General features: G+C 30.0%; 1 protein-coding gene across 2 annotated transcripts; it reads right to left on the bottom strand.

The window, feature by feature from the left end:
• Nucleotides 1-7,350: 7,350 nt before the first annotated feature.
• On the bottom strand, nucleotides 7,351-12,931 carry LOC140875361 (uncharacterized). Of its 2 annotated transcripts, none has more exons than XM_073279026.1 (8): nucleotides 12,608-12,931; nucleotides 11,694-11,779; nucleotides 10,558-10,966; nucleotides 10,360-10,482; nucleotides 10,032-10,276; nucleotides 9,820-9,952; nucleotides 9,455-9,555; nucleotides 7,351-7,745 (listed from the first exon to the last, which is right to left on the bottom strand). In XM_073279026.1, the coding sequence occupies exons 2-8, from the start codon at nucleotides 11,714-11,716 to the stop codon at nucleotides 7,742-7,744; spliced, it is 1,038 nt and encodes a 345-aa protein (XP_073135127.1). In that variant the 5' UTR covers nucleotides 11,717-11,779; nucleotides 12,608-12,931; the 3' UTR covers nucleotides 7,351-7,741. The 2 variants fall into 2 exon arrangements, with proteins under 2 accessions (XP_073135127.1, XP_073135128.1); XM_073279027.1 differs by having other exon boundaries at nucleotides 11,694-11,815.
• Nucleotides 12,932-14,208: the final 1,277 nt, after the last annotated feature.

The raw sequence follows: 14,208 nt of genomic DNA on the forward strand, positions 1-14,208 counted from the left end.
TGTATTCATTAGTCATTTCGTGTAAAGCAGTAACTAAATCACTGTGAGTAAATTCAGGTGAGCCAAAGTCAAATACCTCCTCAGCTTCTTCTTCGATGTCGGCCATAAGGCATTCCACTTTTTCATCATCGCTGTCATCTGAAGAGCTTCCGGTATTGGAGTTGTCAGAGTCAGACTCAGCCCACTTGCTTTTGCTTTCGTCTGCTACTAGAACCCTTTGGTCTCTTCCTTTTCTAAACGTCCTTTTATCCTCCTTACCCCTTCTTCTTTCGGAGAATTGCTTCTGATCATTGTTCTTAGGCTTGGTGCAGTCTGCAATGAAGTGGCCTGACTTGCCACAGTTAAAACAAGTAGGACCATCCTTTGTATGGTCCGATTTATGATAATTTTTAAATTTAGAATTGTTTTTAAGCATAAATCTACCAAATTTCTTGACAAAGAGTGTCATGGCTTCATTGCTGATTTGCTCAGCTGATCTCTTTGGAGCTTCCTCGACCGGTGGACATATCACGGTTGAGGTTAAGGCCTTGGTTGGTTGAGAAGTAGATGGTTCATCTTCTGTTCTCATGTTGAGCTCGAACTCGTAGGCTTTGAGATCTGCAAAGAGATCATGCAGTTCAACCTTGCTTAAGTCTTTTGACTCTCTCATGGCCACTGTCTTGATCTCCCATTCTTTGGGTAAAGCTCTCATAACCTTCACAGCAATTTCATGGTTAGTATAAGTTTTACCTAAAGCAATAAGATCACAGATGATACTACTGAACCGTTCATCAAATTCAGCCATGGTTTCCCCTGGCTTCATTTTGGCGTTGTCATATTTTTGAATGGCCAAAGTGAGCTTGTTTTCCTTTGTCTGGTCATTCCCTTCACATAGCTGAGTGAGCTTCTCCCAAATCTCCTTTGCTGTGGAACATGACTTGATTTTGCTGAACATATTCTTATCCAGTGTTTTGTATAGGATGTCCCGGGCCACATTGTCAAGATTGGCCTTCTTTTTGTCCTCAGTGGTCCACTCAGCTCTTGGTTTCTCAATCATTTGTCCTGCACCATCGGCTAGAGCTGGGTTGACCTTCATAATTTTGATAGGACCGTCTGTTATGACATATAGCATGTCATCATCCTGTGCTGCAAGATGTGCCTGCATGCGAATTTTCCAATCATCATACTCTTCTTTAGAAAACATAGGAATCCTGTTGAAAGAAGTCATGATTTTAAAACTTCAGATCAGCAGTTGAGAAAGGAACCCGCTCTGATACCACTTGTTGGGATCGGTTCAGAGGGTAGAGGGGGGGGTGAATACACTCTGAAACTTTTCTTCTTCTTCTTTAGAAATGATCAAGTGAGGTTTAGTTCACTTAATCTGTTTTCTCAACTTCTAAAACGGTTTGAACAACTTAAATAGTGCGGAAATAGTTCAGAGGTTTTAGTGATGCAAAGTTTATAATGCAATGTATGAGCAGAATGTAAGATAAATAGCAGTAAAGACTAAGGCACGATTTAAGGAAGTTCGAAGGCTTAATCCTTCTACGTCTTCCCTTCTTCCACTTAGGAAGGAATTCACTAGAAGACTTTGGTTATTACAACGTCTTGTAATACACCCACTTCAGACTTAGGACTTATCCAATGCCTAATCCGAAACTCCTAGATTTACACAGATAAGATTCTCAGTTCTTATCAGACTGGTGGAAGCTTTCAGAGTAGCTTCAATTCTCTTCAACAATGAGTATAGTTGAGTTGAGCTTCTCAAACTGCAGAGCGGTCGAGAGGCTTGAAAACCCTAGGATGATCCTTGACGATCAGATATGTGAACTGTAGGCGAGGGTTTATTTGAGCAGTAAATGAATGATCTTGTAAGTGTGCTCAAGTATATCAGATGAGGACTTTTGATATTATTCAAGTGATTGAGTTGATTGAGATTTTTCTGAATTGCTTGTCTCTCTTTGTTGTCTACCCCTTTTTTTTTTCTTTCTTCTTGAGCAATCTTCCCTTTATATAGGTCAATCATCAACGTCTTTATTTTGAACGTTCTGATGCTGCATTGAATGCACATTTAATGCTCATAAATGCATTGATGATTCTGCATGAAGATCGTACACTGCAGACAACTTCCAGGGTCCAAAACTGGAATAAACGGTCGAATGCTTTATCTGTAGTCATTCTGTGTTTTTGCCATTTTGGTGCAACCTGTTGTCTCGATTGCAGGAGTCAACATATCTTCTGACACGCCGGTTCTGCTTTTAATAAAAGATCTTGCAAAGAACATCTTGTCACAGGTACTTGTCTTGAGATATCCTGATAAGCAGTTGGCATTCTACCTGTAGAGATATTTGTCCTCTGCTGGTTTGAATAACCAGTCGATAAGCTTGTGACTTCAACCGGTCGAGAGACAAAGGCGGTTGACAAGCTTCCGGTAGATGTTGTAGTAGATTCCTGAAATACAATGGTTGGCAGCACATTCCTATACAATGAGTTGTTGTTTGTTATCACCAAAATATCGGATTCAACAGATTTTATTTTAATAATTGGGTGAAAATATTTTTTATTTGTCAAACAAATATATATATATATATATATATATATATATATATTCAATTTATATATCATTTTTAATATTTTGAAAGAATTATGTAAAAATTTCAATACAATTAATCGAAATAATACACAATATAAGGACAAAATAAAAAATTTAGAGTGAAAATATTTATTATGTTAATTGTTTTAGATTAAAATAATAAACACTTTAATAAAATAAATATTTATTATCTTTAATAGTTTTAATAAATAGATATTTTTATTTTTCATCATCTAATAATTTTTATGTTATCGAAATAATACACGGTCTAATAAAATAAATATTTATTATCTTTAATAATTTTAATGAATAGATATTTTTTTCCAACATCTAATCATTTTTATTTTAATTTTTTTAAAATTTTCTAATAATTATGTAAGATAAAATCTTATTTCTCTAATTTATTTTTATTATTAAATTTTTATTCAATTTTGATGTATTGCTGTTTTCAAATTTTCTTAAAAGTATGTTGTAAAAAAATTTTATTTTTCCGTTATATAATTTTTTTTAAAAAAAAACCACTTTGATGCTCACGTGTTTTAAATTTTGTTTTCTTAAATTTATAAAAAAAATAATTCAAACCAATTCACTTAAGGTGAAGTTTTATAATTAAATAAGATGTGAATTAACACAATGTATTTTTAATAACAAATAAATTATATAAAAATAATTTATTCTTTGATTGCATTTATATTCTAATAGTATATGATTAACTTTATACATTTAGTATGATATTTAGAAAGTCAATTAACACGTGTCTCGTACGTTAGACACGTGAAAATGTATTAGATATAACATAAGACAAATCATAAATTTAAATTTATTCACCTTTTAAAAAAATTAAAATAAGTAATAATTAAAATTTCGAATAATATTCATTTGTTTTATTTTTTAAAAGATATAGTAAATTTCTAATATTTGATAAAGTCTTATGTTTGAGTCTCAAATTTATTTAGATAAATGTTCATGGATTACATTTTTACATTTATTTTTGAAAAAATTGTTTTTTTGATTCTATAAGTTTTTTTGTTTGTAATTATGATACTCTGTGTTATCAGATTTTAAAGTCTATTGAATTTGTTTTGTTTTATTTTTTATTTTTTACGATTTTAAAGTCTTTTTTCGGTGTGATACTTTTGTAACGTAGACGTTTATAGTATTGCATCAGCATTTTTGATGAAAAATAACTAAAATTGCCAAAAATTGAAATACGCAAGACGAACTGAAACTGAGATTTCGATATCTCTAAAAACCATCTATATCTGTTAAGTTCTTGTGTTTCAAATTTTGGATATAAATGCCTACAAAAACACGTATAGATAAGGGGATGTGCTTAAACTTGAAAACATGGGGATATAAGTGCTCAAGATTTGAAAACACAAAAAGTTAATAGATAATTCATTTTTCATCTATTCTTTAAGAATCTTGAGAGTTCATATGGGTAATTATCTAATATGAAAATATAGACCCAAAATCATAATTTGCAAATATTAGCGGACTAAAATTATAAATTTTTCTTTATTTTTAAAATTATCTTTGATTTATTAATATTTAAGAATGAAATTTATAATATTTATTTTTATTTAAATTCCAAATTATCCATAAATTTTATATTATATTTTTCTTTAATTTTTTACATTCATTTTTCACCAAATGTTCATGCAATTATCTATCGAAAAATTCTCTAATGAAATTTTTTTATTTCTATTCACAATTTTAAAGTTAAAATTATTAAATATACATAATTTTTAAAAATAATTTCAGTTAAAATATATTTTATTTTTCAAACATATATTCACTTTATACATCAATTTTTATATTTTTAAAATACTGTTTAGAAAATCTTATAACAATACAATTAATCGAATTAATATATAATCTAAAGGCAAAATAAAAATCTACAGTGAAAAAGTTAATCATTCTATTTACACTTTTATAGTCATAATAAAATAAATATATATTGTTTTTAATAATTTTAAATAATTCATGCATATTTTTATTTTTCAACATCTGAATAATTTTTATGTTAATTGTTTTTAGATTTTCATAAGAATTATGTTTCGATAAAATTTTATTTCTCTAATTTAGTTTTATTATCATATATCTATTGAATCATGACGTATCATTATTTTCAAATATTTTTATAAGAATGCCGTAACTAAATTTTATTTTTTATTAGATTTTAAAAAAAATTGTTTTAAATTTTGTATACTTAAATTGATAGAAAATAATTCAAACCAATTCATTGAATGTGAATTTTTATAATTAAATTTTAGGTGAATAGACACAATTTATTTGTAATAACAAAAAAACTATATGAAATAATTTATTTTTTGATTTCACTTATATTGCTATAATATATGATTAACTTTACAAATGCAATATGATATTTTAAAAACCAATTAAAATGTTGTGTCTAAATAGTTCAAAAAAATTATATTATTTTTTATTTTATTTCTAATATAGCATGCTTTTATTAACAAATTATCACATTATGAAACTTATTCTTCATAAAATTTATGGTGATGTTATATATCTATATATTATATTAAACACAAATTTTGTAGAAGTGTAAATATTGCTTAAATATTTTAAATGATCAGTTATTTTATTGTCATAGTACAAAAAATATGTGAATTATTCTATTGCTATATTTGTTACAATCCTTATGTAATTCATTGTCTATTTCAATATGACTAATTCATCATTTTTATTAGTATCTTACTATTTAAAAACACTGTGTAGAAAATCTAATATCAATACAATTAATCGAATGAGTATACAATCTAAAGGCAAAATAAAAAATCCATAATGAAAAACTTAGTCATTCTATTTACACTTTTATAGTCATAATAAAATAAATATATATTATCTTTAATAATTTTAAAAAATTCATGCATATTTTTATTTTCCAACATCTGAATCATTTTTATATTAATTGTTTTTTAGATTTTCCTAAGAGTTAGGTTTCGATAAAATTTTATTTCTCTAATTTATTTTTATGATCATATATCTATTGAATTATGACGTATCATTTTTTTAAATATTTTTATAAGTATGTCGTAACCAAATTTTATTTTTTTATTAGATTTTTTTTAAAAAAATGTGTTTTAAATTTTGTATTCTTAAATTGAAAAAAAATAATTAAAATCAATTCATTGAAGGTGAATTTTTATAATTAAATAAGAGGTGAATAGACACAATTTATTTATAATAACAAAGAAACTATATGTATTTTTTGATTTCACTTATATTGCTATAGTATATGATTAATTTACAAATGCAATATGGTATTTTAAAAATCAATTAAAATGTTGTGTTTAAAGAGTTCAAAAAAAAATATATTATTTTTATTTTCTTTTTAATATAGCATGCTTTTATTAATAGATTATCACATTTTATGAAACTTATTTTTCAAAAAATTTATGGTGATGTTATATATCTATATATTATATTAAACACAAATTTTGTAAAATTGTAAATATTGCTTAAATATTTTTAATGATCAGTTATTTTATTTTCATAGTAGAAAAGTATGCATGTGAATCCTTCTATTGCTATATTTGTTACATTCCTTATGTAATTCATTATCTATTTCAACATGATTAATTCATCATTTTTATTAGTATATTACTATTATATTATTATAATCATAACATTTTTTTCATCTTAATTTATATCATAATTCTATATTTTTCAAGATAAAAAATAATTATTACCCATAAATATTAATATTAAAAATAAAAATAAAAATGATTCACTTAAAACATATTCCACAAGAGCTGACCCAATTAAAACCCAAAAAATCTCACTAAAAAAAACTCAGATATTAAGAGTCAATTAAAAACCCAATAAAAATAAAACGCAATAAAAAAAAAACAAACTCAATATTTAGACCCAATTTAAAAAACCCAAAAAATTACACTCACTAAAAAAAATCAGATATTTAAAGTCAATTAAAACCCAATAAAAATAATATGCAATAAAAACAAACTCAATTATTAACAATAAATACAAACTCAATTATTAACTCATTAATCTATGTAGGGAGAGAAAAAAATTATTGTGCTTCCTCAAATGTCATTATAATTTTCATGTAATTCTAAAAAATACCCCTTGCATTTAACACTTCAATGAACAAAATATGGTCAATTATGACAATACACAATAAAAAAACTTTGCCATTCATTCACCTTTTTATAATAGATAGATTCAATGAACAAAATATGGTCAATTATGACAATACACAATAAAAAACTTTGCCCTTCATTCACCTTTTTATAATAGAAATGGAAATAGATTTATTCAAAACACACCTACTTACCAATTTTTATTACCAATTACATAAAAACAAAGTTTCGTGCGGGGTGTAATACTAATTATACAAATAATACAAAAGTAATTGGAAGGCTATTTGTTATTAATATTATTATTTGCCGATAATTTTTTTGGGCACATTGAATTCATATAAAATGATTTTTTATTTTATTTTTTCATTTTTTTTGGTCACGTGTAGGACACAACAAATTTCCTTGCTATGTGCATCACTTTTGGATGTAGTGATTTGGATTTTGGGCTTAAGAGAAGGATTTGATGGATTAATTACGAATGGCTCCATTTCGTGACAATTTAAAACATATTACATTAAATTAACGAATACCATAATACAAATTCACTTCCTCCAGAATTAGTTACCTTTCTACATACAAGTAGGTAAAGTCGTAAAGAGGCGTGCAATACGGAGATTATATCATCAAAGCCATAAATTCAAGCAAAACTCAATTGTGAATGAGAACTTTTAACATTTTGCAATATCAAAGCTATGGATTGAGACAAAACTCAAAGGTGGATGTGATGTGTACCCAAAAATAAATGTGTAGGTCATCATAGAAAGGGTCAAGAATCAAATCAGGTTCCCTGTAACAAAAAATGCAGGACTCAGAATGCTAAGCTAATGCAATCTTCTAATACGTGTAAAAATGTGCCAAATATTGGTGTTCTTCATTGTCCTTTTTTAAATTCTTTTTATCATCTTCATCACTACCAGAATCAGGGTTGCACTCTTCCTCTGCACCCACGCAGCTTATTTCATCATTGGCCGGAAGACAGTATGTAGGGTCTAAGGGATTCAGATGTTCAATACTATAGTCTGGAGAATGGCAGCAGTCTTCACCTGAAACAAATTGAGATTTCAAGAAACTTCAGGAAATTAAGAATGAATGAAGATAGAAAATTTTAATCTTGTATCTTCTAAGGTGTTCATTCTCACGACCAAATGCCAACTCATTCAGCAACAACTCAATCCGATTCAATATTTCATCAAACGCTCGAACCAATCCAATGTACTGCCACTTATTTTGTTCAGCTTCGAAATTGCAGCCATCAAGGACATCTCGAGTTACAAAATACTTTAAGGCAGTCAAATTGAATACTCTGGATGTAAGAAATGTTCAATTAACAACTATTTGTAGCACATGCCATTAGGAAACCGTTGCTTCTCGTTCAAATTTGAGAGCCTTGGTCCCTTTCTGTTGGCCGAGACAGAGATTGCTTTTGATACTTCTGCCGTGGTAGTCAGAAAAGACAAGAGACAAGCGAATGTTATACACATACATAAATATATGAATCAGATACTGATCAATGAACTTCACTACATAGTTATTGCATGGACCAAAATATATCCACCACCGAGAAGGTAACTTAAACATTGTAGCCAGCCTATCATCATGTTCGTACCTATTACCTTCTGATTCTATTTCATAACATTACAGGGGAAATATAATCCAAACTTTTAGTCGGGTGAATCATAAAAAGCAGCGTGCATTTTACCAGTTATTTGTGTTTTCTAGTCAGGAGACTCAGGACAAGCACAATATCAACAATTGGCAAATAAGTGCATTCAATCAGTTACATGAGCACTAGTCACTTCATCCCTTTGAAAGCAGCTTATCAACATTCTCATGAACAGAAATAGTCAGTAGCCTCTCAACAAATAATGTAAACAAACAATATTACAAAAGTTATTCCCTCAATAAAAAAATCCACTACGTGAAGATCGTTTTCTTGAAAGCAGTTTTATCAAGAAACGCATACCAAAATTAGTATTTCTTACAAAGATGCAAGAACAAACAGGTTTCACATTTCACATATAGGAAGATGAAAATGATGAGTTCCTAATTTCTGGGTGGTTTACTCTTTCTTCCTGAAAGATGAGTCATTGAGCAATGTCGCTGATGAGTAAAAAGGTTTTGGATGAGAATGTATAACAAATAAATGTCACTTTTAAAAGAACTTGTTTTTTGTAGCAGAAGGATATAAAAGGTAGCCAACACTGTATCCATCCTCTGCCTACACATCTTTGTTTTGTTTCAAAAAGCTTATACTGAGCAACTGCTTTAATCTAAATAGTATCTTAAAGAAATCTGAAGATACGGAATATGTATTGCAGTTTCAACCATCCACAATTTTTCTATACTGCCAGTGAATACACCATGCACACTTAACACCGATGGGTTTATATGAACTCATATGGATATCACGGTCATCCCATGTATGTTGCACACAATCCAAAGGTAGTTGTCTCACAAACTAAGTTTTACCTGGTGAAATACAGAATCTCCCATGCTTTTGGTAAACTGTTTTTCTTTTTTTTTTTTTTAAACTAAACAGAGACCTTGATGCTCCAGACTAAATGAGCCAAAACCGAATTTCAAATTGACAATATAACAAGCCAAGTAAAAGCTGAGGGACCTGCTAAGTTAATCACAATCTTTCATGACGAGTTTGGTGGGTTGGTTACACCAAGATTTGAATGTCGCAATAGTCAAAAACTTGGAAGAAATAAACAGACGCACAACCACCATATTGAACTTTCCATCATACCTGAGTTTCCCAAGCACTGTACCAGATTCATTAGAGCGCATGAGTTCAATATCTTCGGGAGACATGATTTCATATGTGTTCCTATTTACAAGTCTTTCGTCCTAAAAAAGAGTTGAAAAAACATGTCATAAAAAGGATTTTCAACACGGATGAATTTAACAAATTTCAATAGAAATGACAGGATTGCTCAGGAAGGAATTCAATACGTACCAGAAAAAAGAAAATGTATGAAAGGAAATCAGATTGATACATGATTTCACTAAATAAGAATTACTGAATATGTTTTCCATGCCAAACTAAAACAAAGAAGCATGACTAAGTAAAAGTAACTAATATTTCGGGCATTCAGTGCATCGAACACCAACCTGATGAAAACCACTTTCATGAGCAAAAGCACTAGCTCTAATAACCAATTCTTCTGATGCAACTTGTCGGCTACAATCACCATGCTCGCGTTTTCTTTTGTTTTTGCTTAGGTTATCTGACCTAATCTTGGTACTGACATTGGAAAAATTTTTAAACTCAAAGAAAGTTGGGGAAAATTTAAATATCAAGACATGTTTCTAAAAATTCGTACCTTTCAATTTCGGACAAGCTCAGAGACATATTTTCTTCTACAACTGGTATCCAAAATTCAAAATTTAAATTCGCCACCCTCCGAATTAGCACAAACCCCTTGTATCCAAACGTTTTGCCCCAATAATTTTGCAGTATATAATATTGTTGTATTCTGCCATCCGTCTTGAGTGTAGCATTCCCTACGATAACCATCACATGCCTGCCTCTAAGGAAATCTTTCTTGTACGGACCATTGTACATAATCTGATTGAAAGAAGAAAAAAATATCTCAATTTTGATAAATCAATAATTTAATAATTATAGCTACATGTGATTTCAGATCAAACCTTATCATGTCCACGAAATGAGCGATAGATATCCAAAGTTGCAATAATTGGATAATGATTCGACAATTTGAACGCCTCGATCTCACCCAATTTCTTAAATGAGAAAATTTTTTGTCTAGCAAACTAAGAAAATAATAATAAATCAATATATTTACAAATATTTACAAAAAAAGTGTAAATTATAATATAAAATTTTACCTCATCACAATTACAAAATTCAGAATAGATATTCTTTGGTCGCGGATCCATTAAGACACTAGTGACTTGGAGGCCATAATCTCTAATGTATTGCAAGACTTCAGAGACTTCAGCGCCACATCTATTAATTTTTTGTCTCGAATTATCTTGGTCCACAAGCTTTTTGAATATATTGTCGTTAATATCATCCAAATTAAAGTAATAGTCAGGGCAGCCGTCAATCACAACTCCTAACTTTCTGCACGTCATCTCGACGCATGTGACGGTCGAGACGAATGCAGAAACGTTTAGATCATTCTCATCTTTCCTCACCGGCGATACAATCAATTCATTCAAATGAAATTGACTAATATTGATGGGAGAAGGCTGATTTCGAAGGTAAGCACGAAGTGCTATCATAAGTTTCTTACTGTTGACAAAAACAAAATAGATACATGCAATTAGACGCACGTTTGTTTCAAGAGAATCAAGATTTTTGAATTTCTAAGAAAACTCGCCTTTATAAAATGAGTTGGACTTCGATTCTAACAACACAAATCAATTGAAAGTGGGACAAAAGAAGTTATAGCATGTTTAGGTTATTGGAATTGAGATGGGTTGGTCTGCCCTTTACAAAAATAGTTACTGAATTATTTTACTTATTTAGTTGATATATTGATCTATTATGACTTCGTACCAAACACTTAGGTAGCGGGTATTGCAATTAAAAAGGAAATAGATGATGAACATGAAATGATATAATGGCGTATGTTGGTATGATAGTTTTAAATAACTTTTGATTATGCTTTAATTTGTAAGGATAATGATATTTATTGTCGAAATATTTTGTTACATATTATGATGAATTTTATATGAATTATGAAATATGAATAAGGTGGTTGTTGCTTTTCCTTTCCGTTTAAAAATTTTGCTTTAAATTTTGGGTGGATCGATCGGCCTAACATTTTGAGGTTCTTTCAACTCGTTAAATTGGCGAACAACCAACCCGACGGAGGGGCTCATTTTAATAGATTCATATTTATTATATTTAGTTAGAAACAAAAATAAAAAACCGAAAAAGAAAAAAACAAAAACAATAAAAAAAGACAAAAAAAAAATGATGTTCAAATAAACAGTAAATAGAATTTTCGTAAAACCTCGTCATTTTTTTTCGCCCCATGCTTGCAGATGTGAGTTATACCCGACTACTCTCTTCAATAACTCAAAATGGTTTACTAAGTTCCTGCACACCACCAGATAGTAAATAAAGCTATAAGACCTGCAATCATGTAAACCAAAAAATGTAAATGCACATTATAACCACATGGTGGATTTAGTTTCAAGTAACTTTTAACTTAATTATATAAAATCTTAAATTTTAATTTGGAATTTAGTTAATTTATTAATTGAAAATACTTTTCTTAAAATAAGAAATTTAAAATAATTTTTTTTAATATAAATTTAAAATAATTTTAATCAAACTAAATATGATATTTTTTGGACGTATAAAAATTATACTTTTCAAGCGTATAAATGAAAAATAATTTATGATATAAACTAAACGTCAATTTTCTAAGCAATTTTCAACTAAATCAAGAATGGGATTTTAAATATACTTAAATACTAATGGCAATATTTATAATAACATAACACTGCAAAGGCATATAATTATATTATATTATAATCCTAAATACAGTTATCAACCTCGGACTATAAGGGCAGCAGGGGTGGGCGTTGGGGTAGGTTCAGGTTTTTTGGGTCGTGTATCCAATCATTTTTACAACCGGAACCCGACCCGAAAAATATTACCCGGTTATGGGTGTCCGAAATTTCATGCCAAAAATCGAGCATGCATAGATTTGCGAATTATGTAACAATAATGCCAAAACTTAATTGATACATAAGGAAATCAAATCAAACAACACCCCAAAAAGAAATAAAAAATTCCTTCGTTGCATAAACCCTAAAATCATATCTAAGAAATAGACCCGAATGGTGAAGACCCACGATATGAACACAAAAAAATGGTAAACAGCAAAATGCAAGTGAACTACAAAATTAATAGACAGACCAGAAAAAAGGTAGAGCGGAAAAGCTGAAACGCAGCACGGCGGTGGCACGGCGGCAGCACGGCGGAGAATCTCGAAACGCAGCTGAAACAAACTGAAACGCACGACTGATTTAGATCGCGATTTGGGCAGAAACAACCATCAAAACCAGCTATCCATGGCACAAATCCAATTATTTCAATCTACGGATGTAAGGAAGAAAACCCCTGAAGCGGATGGAAGTCTCGACAGCGGATGAAGCAGATATGAGGCAAATACGCAGCTGCGCGGAGGGAGGTTATAGCGACGGGAGTCAGGATAGGGTTTTCTTTTCTTTTATTTCTTTCTTCTAGTACCCGTATGCATCAAATGTGTGTATATTATGTTAACTTGTTCATTAGATATCTATTAATCTATTAATTTTAATTATGGTTTGTAATTTTCACTATATATGTATCATATGTCATTTAAACATTCTATTTTAAAACACATTTTTCAACCTACTTTATTATATTGTAAAAATTAAATATGTATTTTATATCTTTTATATTTCAAAATTTATTAATATATTTTTATCACACAATTATATTATCTACTTAATTATTTTAATTTAGTAGTTAAAATAATTATCAATAAGTCTTATGATGAACTTTTTGTGACATCAATGATGATGTTGGTGCGTGGCCATATACAATACCGGTTATATTGACCAGTAATATAATATATGGAAAATGAATAATAATAGAGATTATTTGTGTAGTTATCGTTCTGTGATCACCTACTAATCAAAAGCTCAAATATGCATTTAAATTTAATCAAGCACAATCAGATAAATTACAGCGAAAACTATTAAAGATATACAATTTCAAGATAATTAAATCTTAAATACAACCAAATCGAATAAATACCAAATAAAAGATCTTAATCTAAAAAACTCTGGTGACTCCTGTTACCAAGCCCTAGTCACCGACCAACTACTGATCTCACTCTTGGTCCACCCACAAATCTACCCCGTCGGGGGTGTCCGAGATAAAAACAGGGACATGAACGCCAACTCCCAGTACGTAAATATCGAATATACAAGTCTATATGATGCATGCAACATGAATATGAATGCTCTGGATAAACCAGGATCATATCTGGAAAATCATGCTAAAAAAATAGGCGCCTCCAGTATGCGCACGCTGCTCCGAAGATTCAATGGGTACCACACATACTGAACCCGATCTTGGACTCTCACTGTGAGACCCCGTTTTCTAATCATCTAATCAGGTACTAATCACTCATTAAGCATCATTAAACAAGATCCAAAAGAAAAGAATTTTTTTTTAAAAGTGAACAGTGCTGCAATCGATCGCACGCCGAGAACCAAAAGTTCTGCTTGGGAACACAAGTGTTGCGCTCGATCGCACGAACTCATGCGATCGAGCGCACCCAAAATCCAGTGCTGCTGCCCAGAAAAACCAACGGAACCGGAAAGGGGCTAATTCAATCCATTCGATGCTTCAAAATATAAACATGCACTACGAATTCCACATGCATAATATAAAACTATACAACACGATAGATAGAACATATCACGAGTTCTAAGTCTTGCCCCAAAATACAATATCCAGTTGAGTAC

The sequence above is a fragment of the Henckelia pumila genome, chromosome 1, assembly GCF_033568475.1.
Source record: "Henckelia pumila isolate YLH828 chromosome 1, ASM3356847v2, whole genome shotgun sequence".
In the NCBI taxonomy this organism is placed as follows: domain Eukaryota; kingdom Viridiplantae; phylum Streptophyta; class Magnoliopsida; order Lamiales; family Gesneriaceae; genus Henckelia; species Henckelia pumila.